Source organism: Silurus meridionalis, chromosome 7 (assembly GCF_014805685.1).
Source record: "Silurus meridionalis isolate SWU-2019-XX chromosome 7, ASM1480568v1, whole genome shotgun sequence".
Classification (NCBI taxonomy): Eukaryota; Metazoa; Chordata; class Actinopteri; order Siluriformes; family Siluridae; genus Silurus; species Silurus meridionalis.
The window spans coordinates 12,867,000-12,893,499 of NC_060890.1; the positions used below are offsets into that span (position 1 = coordinate 12,867,000).

General features: G+C 36.3%; 1 protein-coding gene across 1 annotated transcript in view; it reads left to right on the plus strand.

Moving 5' to 3' along the window:
- gabrz (gamma-aminobutyric acid type A receptor subunit zeta) overlaps nucleotides 1-26,500 on the plus strand; it is an 89,743-nt gene that overhangs the window by 60,984 nt on the left and 2,259 nt on the right. Inside the window, exons 3-9 of the mRNA XM_046854907.1 lie at nucleotides 22,567-22,667; nucleotides 22,938-23,005; nucleotides 23,685-23,902; nucleotides 24,199-24,281; nucleotides 25,155-25,292; nucleotides 25,381-25,533; nucleotides 25,629-25,822. Coding sequence (XP_046710863.1) covers nucleotides 22,567-22,667; nucleotides 22,938-23,005; nucleotides 23,685-23,902; nucleotides 24,199-24,281; nucleotides 25,155-25,292; nucleotides 25,381-25,533; nucleotides 25,629-25,822 — 955 coding nt within the window. The remainder of the gene's footprint in view (nucleotides 1-22,566; nucleotides 22,668-22,937; nucleotides 23,006-23,684; nucleotides 23,903-24,198; nucleotides 24,282-25,154; nucleotides 25,293-25,380; nucleotides 25,534-25,628; nucleotides 25,823-26,500) is intronic.

The window sequence follows — 26,500 nt, forward strand, 5'->3', positions numbered from 1 at the left end:
TACTTCAACATCATGTAACTCATATTAACAGTAGGCCAAACAAGTCTTTCAAAAAAGACAAAGAAGTAAATCAATCTTTTAAACAGGTCTCTTTATTTAACAAGTAGATTTATAGTTGAATTTTACAAAGTAGACAAACTATTAGATTTCAAAAGAAAATTAAAATATTTTACTTGGCAATGGCTGGGATTGAACCCACAACCTTGTGGGGACCAGCTGATCGATAAACCAACACCTTACCGACTGAGCTATCTTTTCTCCCTTGTGCAAGCAGTCAATGGGCCTAATGAACCAAAATGGCTTCTTTTCCTATACTTCAACACCATGTAACTCATATTAAAAGTAGGCCAAACAAGTCTTTCAAAAAAGACAAAGAAGTAAAGCAATCTTTTAAACAGGTCTCTTTAATTAACAAGTAGATTTATAGTTTAATTTTACAAAGTAGACAAACTATTAGATTTCAAAGGAAAATTAAAAAACTTTACTTTGCAATGCCTGGGATTGAACCACCAACCTTGTGGGAACCTACTCATGGATAAACCAACACCTTACGGACTGAGCTATCTTTTCTCCCATTTGCAAGCAGTCAATGGGCCTAATGAACCAAAATGGCTTCTTTTCCTATACTTCAACATCATGTAACTCATATTAACAGTAGGCCAAACAAGTCTTTCAAAAAAGACAAAGAAGTAAATCAATCTTTTAAACAGGTCTCTTTATTTAACAAGTAGATTTATAGTTGAATTTTACAAAGTAGACAAACTATTAGATTTCAAAAGAAAATTAAAAAATTTTACTTGGCAACGGCTGGGATTGAACCCACAACATTGTGGGGACCAACTGATCGATAAACCAACACCTTACCGACTGAGCTATCTTTTCTCCCTTGTGCAAGCAGTCAATGGGCCTAATGAACCAAAATGGCTTCTTTTCCTATACTTCAACTCTTTGTAACTCTTTAAAAGTAGGCCAAACAAGTCTTTCAAACAAGACAAAGAAGTAAAGCAATCTTTTAAACAGGTCTCTTTATTTAACAAGTAGATTTATAGTTAAATTTTTCAAAGTAGACAAACTATTAGATTTCAAAAGAAAATAAAAAAATTCTACTTGGCAATGGCTGGGATTGAACCCCCAACCTTGTGGGGACCAGCTGACCGATAAACCAACAACTTACCAACTGAGCTATCTTTTCTCCCTTGCGCAAGCAGTCAATGGGCCTAATGAACCAAAATGGCTTCTTTTCCTATACTTCAACACCATGTAACTCATATTAAAAGTAGGCCAAACAAGTCTTTCAGAAAAGACAAAGAAGTAAAGCAATCTTTTAAACAGGTCTCTTTAATTAACAAGTAGATTTATCGTTTAATTTTACAAAGTAGACAAACTATTAGATTTCAATAGAAAATTAAAAAATTTTACTTGGCAATGGCTGGGATTGAACCCCCAACCTTGTGGAGACCTGCTGATCGATAAACCAACACCTTACCGACTGAGCTATCTTTTCTCACATTTGCAAGCAGTCAATTGGTCTAATGAACCAAAATGGCTTCTTTTCCTATACTTCAACACCATGTAACTCATATTAAAAGTAGGCCAAACAAGTCTTTCAAAAAAGACAAAGAAGTAAAGCAATCTTTTAAACAGGTCTCTTTAATTAACAAGTAGATTTATAGTTGAATTTTACAAAGTAGACAAACTATTAGATTTCAATAGAAAATTAAAAAATTTTACTTGGCAATGGCTGGGATTGAACCCCCAACCTTGTGGGGACCTGCTGATCGATAAACCAACACCTTACCGACTGAGCTATCTTTTCTCCCATTTGCAAGCAGTCAATGGGCCTAATGAACCAAAATGGCTTCTTTTCCTATACTTCAACACCATGTAACTCATATTAAAAGTAGGCCAAACAAGTCTTTCAAAAAAGACAAAGAAGTAAAGCAATCTTTTAAACAGGTCTCTTTAATTAACAAGTAGATTTATAGTTTAATTTTACAAAGTAGACAAACTATTAGATTTCAAAGGAAAATTAAAAAACTTTACTTTGCAATGCCTGGGATTGAACCACCAACCTTGTGGGAACCTACTCATCGATAAACCAACAACTTAACGACTGAGCTATCTTTTCTCCCTTTTGCAAGCAGTCAATGGGCCTAATGAACCAAAATGGCTTCTTTTCCTATACTTCAACACCATGTAACTCATATTAAAAGTAGGCCAAACAAGTCTTTCAAAAAGACAAAAAGTAAAGCAATCTTTTAAACAGGTCTCTTTAATTAACAAGTAGATTTATAGTTAATTTTACAAAGTAGACAAACTATTAGATTTCAAAAGAAAATTAAAAAATTTTACTTGGCAATGGCTGGGATTGAACCACCACCCTTGTGGGAACCTACTCATCGATAAACCAACACCTTACCAACTGAGCTATCTTTTCTCCCTTTTGCAAGCAGTCAATGGGCCCAATGAACCAAAATGGCTTCTTTTCCTATACTTCAACACCATGTAACTCTTTAAAAGTATGCTAAACAAGTCTTTCAAAAAAGACAAAGAAGTAAAGCAATCTTTTAAACAGGTCTCTTTAATTAACAAGTAGATTTATAGTTAATTTTACAAAGTAGACAAACTATTAGATTTCAATAGAAAATTAAAAAATTTTACTTGGCAATGGCTGGGATTGAACCCCCAACCTTGTGGAGACCTGCTGATCGATAAACCAACACCTTACCGACTGAGCTATCTTTTCTCCCATTTGCAAGCAGTCAATGGGCCTAATGAACCAAAATGGCTTCTTTTCCTATACTTCAACATCATGTAACTCATATTAACAGTAGGCCAAACAAGTCTTTCAAAAAAGACAAAGAAGTAAATCAATCTTTTAAACAGGTCTCTTTAATTAACAAGTAGATTTATAGTTAATTTTACAAAGTAGACAAACTATTAGATTTCAAAAGAAAATTAAAAATTTTACTTGGCAATGGCTGGGATTGAACCCCAAACTTGTGGGGACCAGCTGATCGATAAACCAACACCTTACCGACTGAGCTGTCTTTTCTCCCTTGCAAGCAGTCAATGGGCCTAATGAACCAAAATGGCTTCTTTTCCTATACTTCAACTCTTTGTAACTCTTTAAAAGTAGGCCAAACAAGTCTTTCAAACAAGACAAAGAAGTAAAGCAATCTTTTAAACAGGTCTCTTTAATTAACAAGTAGATTTATAGTTAATTTTACAAAGTAGACAAACTATTAGATTTCAAAAAAAATTAAAAATTTTACTTGGCAATGCTGGGATTGAACCCCAACCTTGTGGGGACCTGCTGATCGATAAACCAACACCTTATCAACTGAGCTATCTTTTCTCCTTTGTGCAAGCAGTCAATGGGCCTAATGAACCAAAATGGCTTCTTTTCCTATACTTCAACTCTTTGTAACTCTTTAAAAGTAGGCCAAACAAGTCTTTCAAAAAAGACAAAGAAGTAAAGCAATCTTTTAAACAGGTCTCTTTATTTAACAAGTAGATTTATAGTTGAATTTTACAAAGTAGACAAACTATTAGATTTCAAAAGAAAATTAAAAAATTTTACTTGGCAATGGCTGGGATTGAACCCCCAACGTTGTGGGGACCAGCTGATCGATAAACCAACACCTTATCAACTGAGCTATCTTTTCTCCTTTGTGCAAGCAGTCAATGGGCCTAATGAACCAAAATGGCTTCTTTTCCTATACTTCAACTCTTTGTAACTCTTTAAAAGTAGGCCAAACAAGTCTTTCAAAAAAGACAAAGAAGTAAAGCAATCTTTTAAACAGGTCTCTTTATTTAACAAGTAGATTTATAGTTTAATTTTACAAAGTAGACAAACTATTAGATTTCAAAAGAAAATTAAAAAATTTTACTTGGCAATGGCTGGGATTGAACCACCAAACTTGTGGGAACCTACTCATCGATAAACCAACACCTTACCGACTGAGCTATCTTTTCTCCCTTTTGCAAGCAGTCAATGGGCCTAATGAACCAAAATGGCTTCTTTTCCTATACTTCAACACCATGTAACTCATATTAAAAGTAGGCCAAACAAGTCTTTCAAAAAAGACAAAGAAGTAAAGCAATCTTTTAAACAGGTCTCTTTATTTAACAAGTAGATTTATAGTTTAATTTTACAAAGTAGACAAACTATTAGATTTCAAAAGAAAATTAAAAAATTTTACTTGGCAATGGCTGGGATTGAACCACCAAACTTGTGGGAACCTACTCATCGATAAACCAACACCTTACCGACTGAGCTATCTTTTCTCCCTTGTGCAAGCAGTCAATGGGCCTAATGAACCAAAATGGCTTCTTTTCCTATACTTCAACCCTTTGTATATCTTTAAAAGTAGGCCAAACAAGTCTTTCAAAAAATACAAAGAAATAAAGCAATCTTTTAAACAGGTCTCTTTAATTAACAAGTAGATTTATAGTTGAATTTTACAAAGTAGACAAACTATTAGATTTCAAAAGAAAATTAAAAAATTTTACTTGGCAATGGCTGGGATTGAACCCCCAACCTTGTGGGGACCTGCTGATTGATAAACCAACACCTTACCAACTGAGCTATCTTTTCTCCTTTGTGCGAGCAGTCAATGGGACCAGCTGACCGATAAACCAACATCTTACCGACTGAGCTATCTTTTCTCCCTTGTGCGAGCAGTCAATGGGCCTAATGAACCAAAATGGCTTCTTTTCCTATACTTCAACACCATGTAACTCATATTAAAAGTAGGCCAAACAAGTCTTTCAAAAAAGACAAAGAAGTAAAGCAATCTTTTAAACAGGTCTCTTTATTTAACAAGTAGATTTATAGTTTAATTTTACAAAGTAGACAAACTATTAGATTTCAAAAGAAAATTAAAAAATTTTACTTGGCAATGGCTGGGATTGAACCCCCAACCTTGTGGGGACCTGCTGATCGATAAACCAACACCTTACCGACTGAGCTATCTTTTCTCCCTTGTGCAAGCAGTCAATGGGCCTAATGAACCAAAATGGCTTCTTTTCCTATACTTCAACACCATGTAACTCATATTAAAAGTAGGCCAAACAAGTCTTTCAAAAAAGACAAAGAAGTAAAGCAATCTTTTAAACAGGTCTCTTTAATTAACAAGTAGATTTATAGTTTAATTTTACAAAGTAGACAAACTATTAGATTTCAAAAGAAAATTAAAAAATTTTACTTGCCAATGGCTGGGATTGAACTCCCAACCTTGTGGGGACCTGCTGATCCATAAACCAACACCTTACCGACTGAGCTATATTTTCTCCCTTGTGCAAGCAGTCAATGGGCCTAATGAACCAAAATGGCTTCTTTTCCTATACTTCAACACCATGTAACTCATATTAACAGTAGGCCAAACAAGTCTTTCAAAAAATACAAAGAAATAAAGCAATCTTTTAAACAGGTCTCTTTAATTAACAAGTAGATTTATAGTTTAATTTTACAAAGTAGACAAACTATTAGATTTCAAAAGAAAATTAAAAAATTTTACTTGGCAATGGCTGGGATTGAACCCCCAACCTTGTGGGGACCAGCTGATCGATAAACCAACACCTTACCGACTGAGCTATCTTTTCTCCCTTGTGCAAGCAGTCAATGGGCCTAATGAACCAAAATGGCTTCTTTTCCTATACTTCAACCCTTTGTAACTCTTTAAAAGTAGGCCAAACAAGTCTTTCAAAAAAGACAAAAAAGTAAAGCAATCTTTTAAACAGGTCTCTTTATTTAACAAGTAGATTTATAGTTTAATTTTACAAAGTAGACAAACTATTAGATTTCAAAAGAAAATTAAAAATTTTCCTTGGCAAAGGCTGGGATTGAACCCCCAACCTTGTGGGGACCTGTTGATCGATAAACCAACCCCTTACCAACTGAGCTATCTTTTCTCCCTTGTGCAAGCAGTCAATGGGCCTAATGAACCAAAATGGCTTCTTTTCCTATACTTCAACCCTTTGTATCTCTTTAAAAGTAGGCCAAACAAGTCTTTCAAAAAAGACAAAGAAATAAAGCAATCTTTTAAACAGGTCTCTTTAATTAACAAGTAGATTTATAGTTGAATTTTACAAAGTAGACAAACTATTAGATTTCAAAAGAAAATTAAAAAATTTTACTTGGCAATGGCTGGGATTGAACCCCAAACCTTGTGGGGACCAGCTGACCGATAAACCAACACCTTACCGACTGAGCTATCTTTTCTCCCTTTTGCAAGCAGTCAATGGGCCTAATGAACCAAAATGGCTTCTTTTCCTATACTTCAACACCATGTAACTCATATTAAAAGTAGGCCAAACAAGTCTTTCAAAAAAGACAAAGAAGTAAAGCAATCTTTTAAACAGGTCTCTTTATTTAACAAGTAGATTTATAGTTACATTTTTCAAAGTAGACAAACTATTAGATTTCAAAAGAAAATTAAAAAATTTTACTTGGCAATGGCTGGGATTGAACCCCCAACCTTGTGGGAACCTACTCATCGATAAACCAACACCTTACCGACTGAGCTATCTTTTCTCCCTTTTGCAAGCAGTCAATGGGCCCAATGAACCAAAATGGCTTCTTTTCCTATACTTCAACACCATGTAACTCTTTAAAAGTATGCTAAACAAGTCTTTCAAAAAAGACAAAGAAGTAAAGCAATCTTTTAAACAGGTCTCTTTAATTAACAAGTAGATTTATAGTTGAATTTTACAAAGTAGACAAACTATTAGATTTTAATAGAAAATTAAAAAATTTTACTTGGCAATGGCTGGGATTGAACCCCCAACCTTGTGGGGACCTGCTGATCGATAAACCAACACCTTACCGACTGAGCTATCTTTTCTCCCTTGTGCAAGCAGTCAATGGGCCTAATGAACCAAAATGGCTTCTTTTCCTATACTTCAACACCATGTAACTCATATTAAAAGTAGGCCAAACAAGTCTTTCAAAAAAGACAAAGAAGTAAAGCAATCTTTTAAACAGGTCTCTTTAATTAACAAGTAGATTTATCGTTTAATTTTACAAAGTAGACAAACTATTAGATTTCAATAGAAAATTAAAAAATTTTACTTGGCAATGGCTGGGATTGAACCCCCAACCTTGTGGAGACCTGCTGATCGATAAACCAACACCTTACCGACTGAGCTATCTTTTCTCCCATTTGCAAGCAGTCAATGGGCCTAATGAACCAAAATGGCTTCTTTTCCTATACTTCAACATCATGTAACTCATATTAACAGTAGGCCAAACAAGTCTTTCAAAAAAGACAAAGAAGTAAATCAATCTTTTAAACAGGTCTCTTTATTTAACAAGTAGATTTATAGTTGAATTTTACAAAGTAGACAAACTATTAGATTTCAAAAGAAAATTAAAAATTTTACTTGGCAATGGCTGGGATTGAACCCCCAACCTTGTGGGGACCAGCTGATCGATAAACCAACACCTTACCAACTGAGCTATCTTTTCTCCCTTTTGCAAGCAGTCAATGGGCCTAATGAACCAAAATGGCTTCTTTTCCTATACTTCAACCCTTTGTATCTCTTTAAAAGTAGGCCAAACAAGTCTTTCAAAAAATACAAAGAAATAAAGCAATCTTTTAAACAGGTCTCTTTAATTAACAAGTAGATTTATAGTTTAATTTTACAAAGTAGACAAACTATTAGATTTCAAAGGAAAATTAAAAAACTTTACTTTGCAATGCCTGGGATTGAACCACCAACCTTGTGGGAACCTACTCAGCGATAAACCAACACCTTACCGACTGAGCTATCTTTTCTCCCTTTTGCAAGCAGTCAATGGGCCCAATGAACCAAAATGGCTTCTTTTCCTATACTTCAACACCATGTAACTCATATTAAAAGTAGGCCAAACAAGTCTTTCAAAAAAGACAAAGAAGTAAAGCAATCTTTTAAACAGGTCTCTTTATTTAACAAGTAGATTTATAGTTACATTTTTCAAAGTAGACAAACTATTAGATTTCAAAAGAAAATTAAAAAATTTTACTTGGCAATGGCTGGGATTGAACCCCCAACCTTGTGGGAACCTGCTGATCGATAAACCAACATCTAAGCGATTGAGCTATCTTTTCTCCCGTTTGCAAGCAGTCAATGGGCCTAATGAACCAAAATGGCTTCTTTTCCTATACTTCAACACCATGTAACTCATATTAAAAGTAGGCCAAACAAGTCTTTCAAAAAAGACAAAGAAGTAAAGCAATCTTTTAAACAGGTCTCTTTATTTAACAAGTAGATTTATAGTTGAATTTTACAAAGTAGACAAACTATTAGATTTCAAAAGAAAATTTAAAAATTTCACTTGGCAATGGCTGGGATTGAACCCCCAACCTTGTGGAGACCTGCTGATCGATAAACCAACACCTTACCGACTGAGCTATCTTTTCTCCCAGGTGAAAGCAGTCAATGGGCCTAATGAACCAAAATGGCTTCTTTTCCTATACTTCAACACCATGTAACTCATATTAAAAGTAGGCCAAACAAGTCTTTCAAAAAAGACAAAGAAGTAAAGCAATCTTTTAAACAGGTCTCTTTATTTAACAAGTAGATTTATAGTTTAATTTTACAAAGTAGACAAACTAATAGATTTCAAAAGAAAATTAAAAACCAAAATGGCTTCTTTTCCTATACTTCAACACCATGTAACTCATATTAAAAGTAGGCCAAACAAGTCTTTCAAAAAGACAAAAAGTAAAGCAATCTTTTAAACAGGTCTCTTTATTTAACAAGTAGATTTATAGTTAAATTTTTCAAAGTAGACAAACTATTAGATTTCAAAAGAAAATTAAAAAATTTTACTTGGCAATGGCTGGGATTGAACCCCCAACCTTGTGGGGACCAGCTGACCGATAAACCAACACCTTACCAACTGAGCTATCTTTTCTCCCTTGCGCAAGCAGTCAATGGGCCTAATGAACCAAAATGGCTTCTTTTCCTATACTTCAACACCATGTAACTCATATTAAAAGTAGGCCAAACAAGTCTTTCAAAAAAGACAAAGAAGTAAAGCAATCTTTTAAACAGGTCTCTTTAATTAACAAGTAGATTTATAGTTTAATTTTACAAAGTAGACAAACTATTAGATTTCAATAGAAAATTAAAAAATTTTACTTGGCAATGGCTGGGATTGAACCCCCAACCTTGTGGAGACCTGCTGATCGATAAACCAACACCTTACCGACTGAGCTATCTTTTCTCACATTTGCAAGCAGTCAATTGGTCTAATGAACCAAAATGGCTTCTTTTCCTATACTTCAACACCATGTAACTCATATTAAAAGTAGGCCAAACAAGTCTTTCAAAAAAGACAAAGTAAAGCAATCTTTTAAACAGGTCTCTTTAATTAACAAGTAGATTTATAGTTTAATTTTACAAAGTAGACAAACTATTAGATTTCAAAGGAAAATTAAAAAACTTTACTTTGCAATGCCTGGGATTGAACCACCACCCTTGTGGGAACCTACTCATCGATAAACCAACAACTTAACGACTGAGCTATCTTTTCTCCCTTTTGCAAGCAGTCAATGGGCCTAATGAACCAAAATGGCTTCTTTTCCTATACTTCAACACCATGTAACTCATTAAAAGTAGGCCAAACAAGTCTTTCAAAAAAGACAAAGAAGTAAAGCAATCTTTTAAACAGGTCTCTTTATTTAACAAGTAGATTTATAGTTGAATTTTACAAAGTAGACAAACTATTAGATTTCAAAAGAAAATTAAAAAATTTTACTTGGCAATGGCTGGGATTGAACCACCAACCTTGTGGGAACCTACTCATCGATAAACCAACACCTTACCGACTGAGCTATCTTTTCTCCCTTTTGCAAGCAGTCAATGGGCCCAATGAACCAAAATGGCTTCTTTTCCTATACTTCAACACCATGTAACTCTTTAAAAGTATGCTAAACAAGTCTTTCAAAAAAGACAAAGAAGTAAAGCAATCTTTTAAACAGGTCTCTTTAATTAACAAGTAGATTTATCGTTTAATTTTACAAAGTAGACAAACTATTAGATTTCAATAGAAAATTACAAAATTTTACTTGGCAATGGCTGGGATTGAACCCCCAACCTTGTGGAGACCTGCTGATCGATAAACCAACACCTTACCGACTGAGCTATCTTTTCTCCCATTTTCAAGCAGTCAATGGGCCTAATGAACCAAAATGGCTTCTTTTCCTATACTTCAACATCATGTAACTCATATTAACATTAGGCCAAACAAGTCTTTCAAAAAAGACAAAGAAGTAAATCAATCTTTTAAACAGGTCTCTTTATTTAACAAGTAGATTTATAGTTGAATTTTACAAAGTAGACAAACTATTAGATTTCAAAAGAAAATTAAAAAATTTTACTTGGCAATGGCTGGGATTGAACCCCCAACCTTGTGGGGACCAGCTGATCGATAAACCAACACCTTACCGACTGAGCTGTCTTTTCTCCCTTGCGCAAGCAGTCAATGGGCCTAATGAACCAAAATGGCTTCTTTTCCTATACTTCAACCCTTTGTAACTCTTTAAAAGTAGGCCAAACAAGTCTTTCAAAAAAGACAAAAAGGTAAAGCAATCTTTTAAACAGGTCTCTTTATTTAACAAGTAGATTTATAGTTGAATTTTACAAAGTAGACAAACTATTAGATTTCAAAAGAAAATTAAAAAATTTTACTTGGCAATGGCTGGGATTGAACCCCGAAACTTGTGGGGACCAGCTGATCGATAAACCAACACCTTACCGACTGAGCTGTCTTTTCTCCCTTGCGCAAGCAGTCAATGGGCCTAATGAACCAAAATGGCTTCTTTTCCTATACTTCAACCCTTTGTAACTCTTTAAAAGTAGGCCAAACAAGTCTTTCAAAAAAGACAAAAAGGTAAAGCAATCTTTTAAACAGGTCTCTTTATTTAACAAGTAGATTTATAGTTGAATTTTACAAAGTAGACAAACTATTAGATTTCAAAAGAAAATTAAAAAATTTTACTTGGCAATGGCTGGGATTGAACCCCCAACCTTGTGGGGACCAGCTGATCGATAAACCAACACCTTACCAACTGAGCTATCTTTTCTCCTTTGTGCAAGCAGTCAATGGGCCTAATGAACCAAAATGGCTTCTTTTCCTATACTTCAACTCTTTGTAACTCTTTAAAAGTAGGCCAAACAAGTCTTTCAAAAAAGACAAAGAAGTAAAGCAATCTTTTAAACAGGTCTCTTTATTTAACAAGTAGATTTATAGTTTAATTTTACAAAGTAGACAAACTATTAGATTTCAAAAGAAAATTAAAAAATTTTACTTGGCAATGGCTGGGATTGAACCACCAAACTTGTGGGAACCTACTCATCGATAAACCAACACCTTACCGAATGAGCTATCTTTTCTCCCTTTTGCAAGCAGTCAATGGGCCCAATGAACCAAAATGGCTTCTTTTCCTATACTTCAACACCATGTAACTCATATTAAAAGTAGGCCAAACAAGTCTTTCAAAAAAGACAAAGAAGTAAAGCAATCTTTTAAACAGGTCTCTTTATTTAACAAGTAGATTTATAGTTGAATTTTACAAAGTAGACAAACTATTAGATTTCAAAAGAAAATTAAAAAATTTTACTTGGCAATGGCTGGGATTGAACCCCCAACCTTGTGGGGACCAGCTGATCGATAAACCAACACCTTACCAACCGAGCTGTCTTTTCTCCCTTGCGCAAGCAGTCAATGGGCCTAATGAACCAAAATGGCTTCTTTTCCTATACTTCAACCCTTTGTAACTCATATTTAAAGTAGGCCAAACAAGTCTTTCAAAAAAGACAAAAAAGTAAAGCAATCTTTTAAACAGGTCTCTTTATTTAACAAGTAGATTTATAGTTGAATTTTACAAAGTAGACAAACTATTAGATTTCAAAAGAAAATTAAAAAATTTTACTTGGCAATGGCTGGGATTGAACCCCGAAACTTGTGGGGACCTGCTGATCGATAAACCAACACCTTACCGACTGAGCTATCTTTTCTCCCTTGGGCAAGCAGTCAATGGGCCTAATGAACCAAAATGGCTTCTTTTCCTATACTTCAACCCTTTGTATATCTTTAAAAGTAGGCCAAACAAGTCTTTCAAAAAATACAAAGAAATAAAGCAATCTTTTAAACAGGTCTCTTTAATTAACAAGTAGATTTATAGTTGAATTTTATAAAGTAGACAAACTATTAGATTTCAAAAGAAAATTAAAAAATTTTACTTGGCAATGGCTGGGATTGAACCCCCAACCTTGTGGGGACCTGCTGATTGATAAACCAACACCTTACCAACTGAGCTATCTTTTCTCCTTTGTGCGAGCAGTCAATGGGACCAGCTGACCGATAAACCAACACCTTACCGACTGAGCTATCTTTTCTCCCTTGTGCGAGCAGTCAATGGGCCTAATGAACCAAAATGGCTTCTTTTCCTATACTTCAACACCATGTAACTCATATTAAAAGTAGGCCAAACAAGTCTTTCAAAAAAGACAAAGAAGTAAAGCAATCTTTTAAACAGGTCTCTTTATTTAACAAGTAGATTTATAGTTTAATTTTACAAAGTAGACAAACTATTAGATTTCAAAAGAAAATTAAAAAATTTTACTTGGCAATGGCAGGGATTGAACCCCCAACCTTGTGGGGACCTGCTGATCGATAAACCAACACCTTACCGACTGAGCTATCTTTTCTCCCTTGTGCAAGCAGTCAATGCGCCTAATGAACCAAAATGGCTTCTTTTCCTATACTTCAACACCATGTAACTCATATTAAAAGTAGGCCAAACAAGTCTTTCAAAAAAGACAAAGAAGTAAAGCAATCTTTTAAACAGGTCTCTTTAATTAACAAGTGGATTTATAGTTTAATTTTTCAAAGTAGACAAACTAATAGATTTCAAAAGAAAATTAAAAAATTTTACTTGCCAATGGCTGGGATTGAACTCCCAACCTTGTGGGGACCTGCTGATCCATAAACCAACACCTTACCGACTGAGCTATATTTTCTCCCTTGTGCAAGCAGTCAATGGGCCTAATGAACCAAAATGGATTCTTTTCCTATACTTCAACACCGTGTAACTCATATTAACAGTAGGCCAAACAAGTCTTTCAAAAAATACAAAGAAATAAAGCAATCTTTTAAACAGGTCTCTTTAATTAACAAGTAGATTTATAGTTTAATTTTACAAAGTAGACAAACTATTAGATTTCAAAAGAAAATTAAAAAAGTTTACTTGCCAATGGCTGGGATTGAACCCCCAAACTTGTGGGGACCAGCTGATCGATAAACCAACACCTTACCGACTGAGCTATCTTTTCTCCCTTGTGCAAGCAGTCAATGGGCCTAATGAACCAAAATGGCTTCTTTTCCTATACTTCAACCCTTTGTAACTCTTTAAAAGTAGGCCAAACAAGTCTTTCAAAAAAGACAAAAAAGTAAAGCAATCTTTTAAACAGGTCTCTTTATTTAACAAGTAGATTTATAGTTTAATTTTACAAAGTAGACAAACTAATAGATTTCAAAAGAAAATTAAAAAATTTTCCTTGGCAAAGGCTGGGATTGAACCCCCAACCTTGTGGGGACCTGTTGATCGATAAACCAACCCCTTACCGACTGAGCTATCTTTTCTCCCTTGTGCAAGCAGTCAATGGGCCTAATGAACCAAAATGGCTTCTTTTCCTATACTTCAACCCTTTGTATCTCTTTAAAAGTAGGCCAAACAAGTCTTTCAAAAAAGACAAAGAAATAAAGCAATCTTTTAAACAGGTCTCTTTAATTAACAAGTAGATTTATAGTTGAATTTTACAAAGTAGACAAACTATTAGATTTCAAAAGAAAATTTAAAAATTTTACTTGGCAATGGCTGGGATTGAACCACCAAACTTATGGGGACATGCTGATCGATAAACCAACAACTTACCGACTGAGCTATCTTTTCTCCCGTTTGCAAGCAGTCAATGGGCCTAATGAACCAAAATGGCTTCTTTTCCTATACTTCAACACCATGTAACTCGTATTAAAAGTAGGCCAAACCAGTCTTTCAAAAAAGACAAAGAAGTAAAGCAATCTTTTAAACAGGTCTCTTTATTTAACAAGTAGATTTATCGTTTAATTTTACAAAGTAGACAAACTATTAGATTTCAAAAGAAAATTAAAAAATTTTACTTGGCAATGGCTGGGATTGAACCCCCAACCTTGTGGGAACCTGCTGATCGATAAACCAACATCTAACCGATTGAGCTATCTTTTCTCCCTTTTGCAAGCAGTCAATGGGCCTAATGAACCAAAATGGCTTCTTTTCCTATACTTCAACACCATGTAACTTATATTAAAAGTAGGCCAAACAAGTCTTTCAAAAAAGACAAAGAAGTAAAGCAATCTTTTAAACAGGTCTCTTTATTTAACAAGTAGATTTATAGTTGAATTTTACAAAGTAGACAAACTATTAGATTTCAAAAGAAAATTAAAAAATTTTACTTGGCAATGGCTGGGATTGAACCCCCAACCTTGTGGGGACCTGCTGATCGATAAACCAAAACCTTACCGACTGAGCTATCTTTTCTCCCTTGTGCAAGCAGTCAATGGGCCTAATGAACCAAAATGGCTTCTTTTCCTATACTTCAACACCATGTAACTCATATTAAAAGTAGGCCAAACAAGTCTTTCAAAAAAGACAAAGAAGTAAAGCAATCTTTTAAACAGGTCTTTTTTTTAACAAGTAGATTTATAGTTGAATTTTACAAAGTAGACAAACTAATAGATTTCAAAAGAAAATTTAAAAACTTTACTTGGCAATGGCTGGGATTGAACCCCCAAACTTGTGGGAACCTGCTGATTGATAAACCAACACCTTAACGACTGAGCTATCTTTTTTCCCTCTTCCAAGCAGTCAGTGGGCCTAATGAACCAAAAAGTTTTCCTTGGCAATGCCTGGGATTGAACCCCCAACCTTGGGAGGACCTGCTGAGCGACAAACCAACGGCTTACCAGCTGAGCTTTTTTTCCTAGATATGCGAGCGGTCAATGGGCCTAATAAACCAACATGGCTTCTTTTCCATACTTCAACACCATGTAACTCATATTGGGAGCAGGCCAAACAAGTTTTTTTAAAAAGACAAAGCAAAAAAGCTCTTATACACAGGTCTCTGTAATTAACAAATCGATTTACAGTTTAATGTCACAAATTAGATTAACAATTAGATTTCAAAAGAGAAAAGGAAATTTTACCTTGGTTACGTTCGGGCTTGAATCCCCAACCTTGTGGGAACCTGCTGATTGGCAAACCAACACCTTACCCACTGAGCTAAAAATTCCCACTTGTGCAAGAAATTAATAAGCCTAATGAACCAACATGGCTTCTTTTCAATCCTTCAGCACCATGTAACTCATATTAAAAGTAGGCCAAACAAGCCTTTCAAAAAAGACAAAGAAAAAAAGCTATCTAATAAACAGGTCTTCCAAATGCCCAAGTATGTCTAGTGCTGGTAGTGAAAAAAAGAGGAAAGCTATCAGTTTAGAGCAGAAAATTAAAATTATAAATCAACCTGAAGCCGGAAAGGTTGTCATAGTCACAGTACCATCTTCAACTTACGATACTTTTGACTTACAATGGAGTCATCGTAGCATATGTCTATCGTAAGTCGGGGACTTAACACCATTTGTATATATTGTAGTGAAATATCAAAAAGCTAATCCAGTAGAGTTAAAATAGCAGCTGTCAATTTTAGGCACAACGATTGTATATTATCAGGACCTGGTGGTTTGTTAAACTTTTTTTTTGGAAAGTAATTAGTGATCTGTTGAAAGTAAACTCTTTGTGAACTCTGTTTTATGTATGCAGAAAGGCTCAGCCAGAAAGTGAAAAAAGTGTATTATCATGATTTAATAAAATTTTAATAAATTATGACTACTACTACTAATAATATATTTATTTAACCAAATCACATTAAAGTATTTTTAAACCTAAATTGACAATTAATGAATGTAGAGTCCCCTGGCATGCAACAGTCCATGCAAAATTAGGATTGAAAGTTGGCCAACTCTCTTTTAGATTAATTTCTTATTGCCATTAATAATGAGTGTTTGAATATAGACAGATCCACAATAAATTACATTAAGAGCTTCAGTTTTAACAGATCTTTTATATTTAAATTATTTAATGCATTTTCATGTAATCTAACAACAACAAAATAATTTGCTTAGTAATAACATAATTTGTGGCTCAGTGCACCCTGAAGTTTCATTCTGGTGCATCAACAGTAAATGTACCTAATTTTGTTTATTTTATTAATTATAATACATTTATAAGTAAATAGTATAATAATCTATTGTGTAATATACATTCCATTTATATTTTATTATTGACTGATAGATGGCGCTAGAGAGTGGGAAGGACATGACACACACTTCAAGAACAATTTAACGGTGGGGTCGGCAATACCGTGTGTGACCTACAGGGGTGCATAGATTACACAGTCACATAGATTTTGTCTTGAAAATGGACCCCATGGGGTCTTCAGAGAAAACCTCACTGGGCATGTCTGTACACTGTCTGGGAGGTGCTTGTATGGCTTTGCCAGTGGGGGACATCAATTTAGGTCCCCATGGTGACATGAGTCCCCATGAATCAGTGTGCTTTCAGGTCAAAGTCCCCACCAGGATAAGAGAACAAGAACACACACACACACACACACACACACACACACACACACACACACACAAACTCCACACGCACATGCACACACATTTTTCACTTCATAACTTAAGATATGAGAAAGATATGAAGTTGAAACTTGTGATTGAAACCTGTGTTGAAACATCCAGTGTGCACATGATGACCTGAAACTATGTGTCACGGTGATATTGACTGCCCCTGGTGGTTATCTAGTGTTCATACATTCTCTGAAATAAAGGCCATTTCCCTGTTGCTGGTGTAGTAACAGGAAAGTGAGTGATGTGAAGCTTTGATTAGGTTTTAGAATATGTGAAAGATGTTATCTTTATAGTGTCAACATGTCAACTTTATAGTAGTACTATAGTAGTACTAAACACACCGCTGCAAACAGGTAGGGGTGGGGGGATAGCCACTATACACAGACAGTCCCTGAAGTGCCGCCAGCTGTCCACTAGAGGGTATTCAAGGTACAAGTATTTGTGCTCACACTACCCTGTCCAAACCCATGTGCAGTAATCTACCAGCCACCCAAATCAAACAAGGATTTTTTAATTGAGTTCTCAGAGTTTCTAGCAAAGTTTGACAATGTTCTAATCTGTGGTGACTTTAACATTCATGCTTGCTGCCCCGCTGATAAACCTGCTAATGATTTTAAGGCACTTTTAGACTCATTAGATCTGGCTCAGTCCATTTCCACCCATAGGTTAGGTCACACTCTTGACCTCATTATCTCTCGTGGGGTGATTGTGTCAACTTGTGAGGTCATGAATTTTCCCATTTCTGACCATTCTCTTATACAATTTGTGCCATTTGTGCCATTTCACCTGTACCAACGTCTACTGCCTCTCATCGCCGTCGCATTATTACCTCATCTACAGTTGAGGATTTTATTGCTGCCTTCTCTGTTTCTGATCTCGCCTTTATCGATGAATTGGCATCGCCTCCTTGTCCGGACCGTTTCCTCGCCTCCTTTCATACCATCTGCTCCCAGATTATGAACTCTGTTGCACCCTATATGGTAAAGTCTACCAATGTTCCTGCGGACCCCTGGCTCAATGATACAACCCTCAGGTGCCGGTCAAGTCAAGTCAAGTCAAGTTTATTTGTATAGCGCTTTTCACAACAGACATTGTCTCAAAGCAGCTTTACAGAAATCAACAGTCAAGGTGAATGGTGTGCATTTATCCCTGATGAGCAAGCCATGGTGACTGTGGCAAGGAAAAACTCCCTTAGATGTAATGAGGAAGAAACCTTGAGAGGAACCAGACTCAAAAGGGGAACCCATCCTCATTTGAGTGACATCAAGAGTTTGATCATAAATCTTTCAACAATACAGAACACTGGAGAGTAAGAATTAACATAAGCACTGGAGTATAAGATTATAAGTAAATGTTCTTTTAACCATCTTTGGTATAAAAGTAGGAGCTACTGAGCTCAACATTTGTGATCTGCCGGTGTAGGCAGGCCGGGCAAAAATAGAAGAAGGATAGGCTGCAAGTGTCACTCGAGATGTTTAGAGACAGTCTTGCCCCCTATCAGAGTGCACTGAAGGAAGCTAAAGGACAGTACCTCTCTGCTCTCATCAACAGCAATAGCCACCGCCCTGGAATTCACCTCTATCAATTCTGTCATTAATCCGGTGTCTGTCACCTTGAATGACATTTCTGTAAACACGTGCAATGCTTTCAACCAACATTTTTTGGACAAGGTTTCGTCTGTTACGCAAACCATTACACAAATCCATGCTGTTGCCATCTCTACTCGTGCAGCGCAATGTGTGCTAGAAAACTTTGATGCAGTTACTTTGGTGGACCTCAAAAAAGCTGTCTACGAGTTGAAGCCCACCACCTGCCCTCTGGACACTGTTCCTGCCAGGATTTTGAAGGAGGCTGTTGACACCATAGGTCCCATCCTTGTCTTTTTCAAAAACAGCTGTTTTAGCATGGGTACTGTTCCCGCTGCTTTCAAACACGCTTTTGTTAGACCGCTGCTCAAGAAACCCAATCTTGATCCCTCCACACTATCCAACTTTCGCCCTATATCTAACCTGTCATTTCTGTCGAAGTTGATGGAGAAGCTTGTTTTCACTTAGCTTCAGTCTCACCTTCGACTGTCCGACATTGGTGATATATTTCAGTCTGGCTTCAGGTCGAGACATAGCACTGAATCAGCGTTATTGAGGGTCCACAATGACATCCTTGGAGCCCGGGATGGAAAAAGCTCTGTGGTTCTGGTGTTACTGGACCTGACCGCTGCATTTGACACCATGGATCATGCCATCCTCATTTCTCGTCTTCAGCATGTTGTCGGTCTGCAGGGTGCGGTGCTTAATTGGTTTTCATCATACCTCACTAACAGACCTTTCTCAGTTGTACTTAATGATCATTCTTCATTGGTTGCTCCTCTGTCATCTGGCGTGCCTCAGGGATCTATTCTTGTTCCCATTTTGTTTTCTCTCTATATGCTGCCACTTGGTCAACTCATTTCCAATCACAAAGTTCAATTTCATTTCTATGCTGACGACCTCCAGATCCATCTTCCTGTAATTTTGAGTGATAGCTCTGCATTGGACCCTCTCCATAGCTGCCTTCAGGATGTTAAACAGTGGCTTTCCCAGAACTTCCTTCATCTGAATGAAGAAAATACTGGGTACATCCTGTTTAGCCCGGACTCACCCAGCAGTTCTCTGAGTTTTGGTCCTCTTACTCCTCAGTTTGCACCTACCGTGTGTAACCTGGGTGTTATTTTTGACCAAAGTATGCAATTCGAGAAACAGATCAGTGCAGTAGTGAAGGCGAGCTTTTACCAGCTAAGACTCCTCAGCAAGGTCAAGCCATTTTTGTCCCAAGCTGACCTTGAAAAACTATACATGCCTTCATCAGCTCAAGGATTGACTACTGCATTTATCCCTGATGAGCCATGGCGACTGTGGCAAGGAAAAACTCCCTTAGATGTTATGAGGAAGAAACCTTAAGAGGAACCAGACTCAAAAGGGGAACCCATTCTCATTTGGGTGAGATCAAGAGTTTGATCATAAATCTTTCAACAATACAGAACACTGGAGAGTGAGAACTAACATGAGCACTGGAGTATGAGATTATAAGTAAATGTTCTTTCAACAGTCTTTGGTATAAAAAGTAGGAGCTACTGAGCTCAACATTTGTGATCATCACAGATCCAGCATCAGCTTCTCCATGCCAGAGCCTTTAAACACTCCAGGAGGTCCAATGTCAAACTCCACACATGCAGTGGGATCCAATTGGCACTGGTACGTCTCTAGATGGTTCAGGATGTTTGCGAGTTTGGCATCTACTTCTTTAAAGTCCATAATCTTCATGAGGTGGGATGTGACCTCAGGAAGCCTCGCCAAACCTCAGGAAGCCTCGGGATGGGGAGAGAAAGAGAATTAGTGGAGAGGAATTAGCGTAGCTGCTGTTCATGATATTAACAGCACAAGTTGATTATGTGCATGTGATTAGATGTTCTGGAGCACACGGTTATGATGTGAGACGTATGTTATGTGTAGGCTTTGCTAAAAAAGATTTGTTTTTAATATACACTTAAACTGGATGAGTGTGTCTGAGCCCTGAACACTGTCAGGAAGACTATTCCAGAGGTTAGGAGCTAAATGTGAAAATGCTCTACCACCTTTAGTGGACTTTGCTATTCTAGGAACTACTAGAAGCCCAGAGTTTTGAGATCTCAGGGAGCGTGACGGATTGTAGCGTGTTAAAAGAGAGATACATGGAGAGATACACTGGAGAGATACATGGGGGCCAATCCATTTAGTGCTTTATAAGTAGTATTTTGTAGTCTATTCGAAACTTAACAGGAAGCCAATGTAGGGACGATAAGATCAGGGTTATGTGGTCATATTTTCTTGACCTAGTAAGAACTCTTGCTGCCGCATTCTGAACTAACTGAAGCTTGTTTATTAATGATGCAGGACATCCAGCTAAAAATGTATTACAGTAGTCTATTCTGGAGGTCATGAACGCATGGACAAGCTTCTCTGCATCGGATATAGACAACATATTTCTTATCTTAGAAATATTTCTAAGGTGAAAGAAGGCTGTTTTTGTAACTTGGTTGATATGATTTTTAAAAGATAAGTAGCTGTCTAAAATAACTCCCAGGTCTTTTACTGTTGAACTAGTGGTTACAGAACATTCGTCTAAATGCAGGTTGAGATGCTGGTGCTTCTGTATACTAGTTTTTGGGCCGATGAGTAAAATCTCCGTCTTATCAGAATTTAAAAGTAGAAAGTTATGGGTCATCCAATCTCTTATTTCCTTAACACACTCAGTTATCCGGGTTAATTGAGCTGTATCGCCTGGTTTAGATGAGATATATAGTTGGGTATCATCAGCATAACAATGGAAGCTAATTCCATGCCTTCTAATAATATTTCCTAAGGGAAGCATGTATATTGTGAAGAGCAGGGGTCCTAGAACTGAACCTTGTGGTACGCCATAGTTCACTAGCATTAGCCTGGATATCTCTCCATTTAAATCTACGAAATGGTAACGATTGGACAGGTAGGATTTAAACCAGCTTAATGCCTGTCCCTGAATGCAAATGTAATTCTGTAAGCGATCTAGGAGAAGATCATGATCTATAGTGTCGAACGCAGCACTAAGATCTAGTAAAACACATCACCCCGGTCCTCCGCACGCTTCACTGGCTTCCAGTGCGGTATAGGGTGGAGAATAAGCTCCTGCTATTCGTATTCAAGGCCATCAATGGTCTTGCCCCGGCCTACCTCACCGAATTATTAACAGTTTACCATCCAGCCAGAACTCTCCATTGCTCTGGACATACCTCTCTGGTCACTCCTAAGTACAGATGTAAAAAGTTTAGTGGCCGGTCATTTGCCGTCCAGGGACCAAAGCTGTGGAACGCTCTTCCAGCTCACATTCGATCCATCACTGTGCTGAGTGTTTTTAAATTGCAGTTGAAAACCTTTTTATTTTTACAAGCTTTTAACACGTAGCCCTGTTTCCACTGCTTTTTTACATATATATTGTGCTCTTATACTTTTATATTTTTTATATTTCTTATATTTTATTGTCTACTGTGTAGTCATATTTTTATATTTTTTATATATTTTTTATATTTTATTGTCTACTGTCTATTTTTTATTTTTGTTATTTTTTTACTGGAAAGCGCCTTGTGCTCCTTTTGGTTGCTGTAAGGGGCTATATAAATAAAATTTGACTTGACTTGACTTGACTAGTACACCACCCACAAAAAAAAAAACCTAAATTTAAACTTTTTTGTTGAGAGTTAAATAATTAAGTAGTAATGTTTCATGTTAATAACAATGCTCAAATAATGTAGAACTATTTTTGTCTAATTGCTATTGCAATTTATATAATCAGGTTCGACTGTATAGAGCTATCGTGAATAAGGATCAACTATAATTTAACTACATAGCTTTAGAGCCTACAACTGAATAAAGATTTATTTGGTTTAAATAGTTAATGAGCGAGGTTGCAGTAGTAGGAGAATGTGCAGGGTAGTGTGGAACGCTGATTTACTGTGAGGTAGGCAGACAGCTATATTTGACATGCGCATTCTGTAGGTTAGCAGTTGGAAGGAAGAGATCTGCTTAGAGAGTCCTGCAGTCAGTAAGCTTCTGCAATGTTATCCACACGCTTGTGAGGTTAAGTGAGAAGCACACTTTTTTACTTCATGGAGTGAGAGTTTTTTATGAGTCATGTGCCTTATGATTATGGCAGGAAAATACATACAATTTTACAAATTAAGTTTTCCCTCTATATTTTCATGGGTGTTGAACAAAATCAGACTACGAATCTGCACCCAGACAAGATTTTAAAGCAGTCTGACATTAATTTGTTTTTTTTGCATGTTCTACTTGTAGGATCATACAGGTTTCAAGCGCCAGTGCTGAAGAGGTCCTACCTCCGACCATTCAAAAACTGATGAAGGGCTACAACAAGTACCTGAGGCCTTTCTTCGGCAGTATGAGAGCCAACAACATATTTTATGCCTAAACAATAGATAAACATCAACAGATATTACAATTAATGTTGAATTTTCTCTAAAGGCAGCATTTACCATTAAATACAAAATAAGAGAGTGGTGTATTAGGGCTGCATTTATTTCGTAAGGTATTCCTGTATAGTAATCCATGCATTTTATAGCTCTATCTTAGATGTTCTGTTAAGCTTGCTTTTAATACTACAAAGTCTACTGCTCTGCTTTTTTGATGTGTTGTGGTGTCTGCTGTAGATGGTCCTGTTACTGTTGGCATGAGTTTGGATATTGCCAGCATAGATACTATATCAGAGATCAACATGGTAAGATGCTAACAGGTTGAAAATTTGCAGCTTGTCTGTGTAAAATGAATAACACATTTTATCTTAGAGAAATATTTATTTCATAAAAAATCTGATAAATTCTTATGATTTTATTTTGGAGAATGAAGGAAATTGGTTAATGTACTGTATAAACATGTACTTGGTGCTCAAATTGTTGCCACAAAGTCAGACGACCCCAGTCTATAATGTGTTTGATTTCCCTACAGTAGAAGTAAGGTGCTAAATTTTACTGTAAAGCCGTCCCAGAAGAGTTATTTAAAAGAGCAAATTGAGGGCTAAATGGGACATATGGTGTATATCTTAAAGTATGTTCATGCGTATGTGATGTATAATGATCAATACAAAAACCAATAGCTCTAAAAATGTAAGGATTTATAAGAATATTTACAGTTTGATGGAAAAGTCTTTATTCAAAAACATTCTTAGTGTTATAATATCTTAGCTATGAAGGTTACACAAGAATTGTATTTAAATTCGTAAATAAATGGTTTTACCCCGTTTTCTTTTCATTTCTTTCCTGTCTTTCAGGATCTGGAAAATAGAAATACAGTTTTCTATAACCATAATTTGTCTGAATTAATATATACATTTTTACAAAAACTACATGAAGACAATATTACAGGAATGCATGTGTGTGTATGTCGCTGTGTCTGTTTAGGACTACACAGCAACTATCTTCTTGCGGCAGCGTTGGACAGATGAGCGTCTGTGCTTTGATGGGAATAAGAGTCTGAGTTTAGACGGCAGGCTGGTGGAGCTTCTCTGGGTTCCTGACACGTTCATTGTGGACTCCAAAAAATCCTTTCTTCATGACATCACTGTGGAGAACAGACTGATCAGGATATTTCCAAATGGCACTGTGCTTTATGCACTGAGGTTAATATCTGTCTCCAATAGTGTCTCAGGCTGGGAGGGGTATTAGGCTGTCCATCAATGAAACCCCTGCTACTGTATTAAACATGAAACTTTAGAAGGACAGCGAGGCAGGTGAAGGGTAGGGAGAGGTGAGGCAGAAACTTTGTAGCCTCAGTATTTTGCATGCAGGATTATATTAAAATGTGCAATTTCTTCGTGATTAAGTGTGATTGTGCTCCTATTCAGCTCACAAACTGCAATTCTCATTGTCTTTTTATTTGAACTCTGTCTTTCTCTCTCTCTCTCTTTGGCGGCAGAATTACCACCACAGTGGCCTGCAGTATGGACCTGACCAAGTATCCAATGGACAAACAAACATGCACACTTCAGCTAGAAAGCTGTAAGTCTTATATGCTGTTCTCCCATAGACAGCCCTCTAGTTTCCCTGTTGGTTTAATAACAAACGTAGTCTTCACAGTGAAACCCAGAACTCATACACAAATTAGACATTCAGCGGTGTTAAATATTTAAACAAACAATCTAACTGGACACACTTGAGCAACAAAAACCTTTCAGTCACATGTTCCGATATTTTTTATCACTTGAAAAATGAGAATTGGCCTTGACCTTCCAATTATTTTATAACAGACAGCATGCCAGGAGGCACAGTGCAAAACACAACTGGTTCTCAGTTTTGAGGTATCTGAAATTAATATTATATTTACTTATGATGTAGTTCATTAGGAAAAGGACACTTAGGGCTACCAATTATATTATCTCTGCATGAGGTAATATAATTACATGTACATTTATGGCATTCGGCAGATGCCCTTATCAAGGGTGACTTACAGTTAGTTATCTCAGTTATATAGCAGAGCAAGTGACAGTTGAAGACCTTTTTATATTATTAGTTTGTATTTTCTATAACTTGTTCAACTTAGTGTACAAACATTTGCATCTAGTCCAGGAGAGATGATTGATTAGCAGAACTGTTCTGAAAGGACAGGCGTGCTAAGGTTACTTCACACTTGAATTATTCCTGCATGTTTTCTTGTAAAATATGTTTTGGCCTTGGAGAATTCTGAGTGAGTTTTAAAAGCTGCAGAGAGTAAACTATAAACTATACGGTTCTAATCAAAAGCCTTTAGAGTTTATTGATTATCATCCTGATTGATAACTCATAATCATAAACAAATATTATGGTTGCATATTTAATTAGGCACAAGGTTTCATGGAATTGACTTTTTTCTTAATCGACATGTACTTCTAACAGGGGGTTATAATGTGAAAGATGTGGTATTTTGTTGGACACGTGGGAACCAGTCGGTTAGTGGACTTGATACTCTGCAGCTGGCCCAGTACACTTTAGAGGACTACTATACCTCAGAGTCTGAAGCTGTTTATGAGACCGGTATGTGCCTATTATCCCCTTTCAGTGCACACAAACCAGTTTATACATTTACAGTGCACACTGTATTGATTATGTTACTTCCTTATAGGCAGGTACCCAAAGCTAATCTTCCACTTCCAGTTGAGGCGAAGCATCCTATACTTTATTTTGGAGACATATGTGCCATCGAGTGCCCTAGTGGTTTTGTCCTGGGTCTCCTTCTGGATCAGTCAGTCTTCTGTCCCTGCCCGTATTTGCATAGGTATGGACAAAAGAACCCTGTCTATCTCATTTGGCTAAAAATATATTTTTAAATATATAAAAATTATATACTTTCAAATGTTTTTCCATATAAAGGTGTGACCACAGTTCTGACAATGACCACATTGATGATGGGTGCACGCACTTCTCTGCCTAATGCAAACTGCTTCATTAAAGCAATTGATGTGTACCTGGGCATCTGCTTTAGCTTCATCTTTGGTGCCCTCATAGAGTATGCTGTGGCCCATTTCTGTACTTTACACCAACCCAATGCTGCCAATGCATATAAGGTAAGACTTTATCTTTCTAAGTGGTTTTACATTAGGGTCTGTTAGTGCAGACATTGCATAAAAAAAATAAGTCATACGATTGCTGTTATATATTATGTTGCCATTGGAACAGGCAGTTACCTGGAGAAGATATGTGTGAATGGAGTGGAGTTGCAGTTGATATAACAAGAGGTGTGGCTAGGTCATGCAGAATAACTCAACTCATGCTTTCTGTCTTATAATTCAGTTAATATTATTAATTAATATCAGTGAAACTATAGGGAAGTCTTAAACTATGGATCCTAATTGTTTATTGGTTAATTTTATATGCTTCATGAAGGTTCTACCAAATTACATCCAGCCTAATGCCATTCATCACTGATTGCCTGATTAACATTAAGTAGCTTTGTTAATAATGAAATAATGAATTTAGTTGGAATAAATATATTCTTAAATAAGGTGGCAAATTGATTATACTGTATCACCAAAAACACCTTGGAAAAAGGTAAAAAATAAATGTCAGCATTGTGTTTGCAAATGATGCTCCAAACAGGAGGATTATGGACCAGAGCTGGACTGAAAAATCACTGTGCCAGCATACTGAGGATGTCACTCCTAAATCAATTCTGGGATATTTATCTTGGTTGAAGAAAATGAAAAACAAATGAATTTTCTTTTTTACATTGTTAATGTTCATGC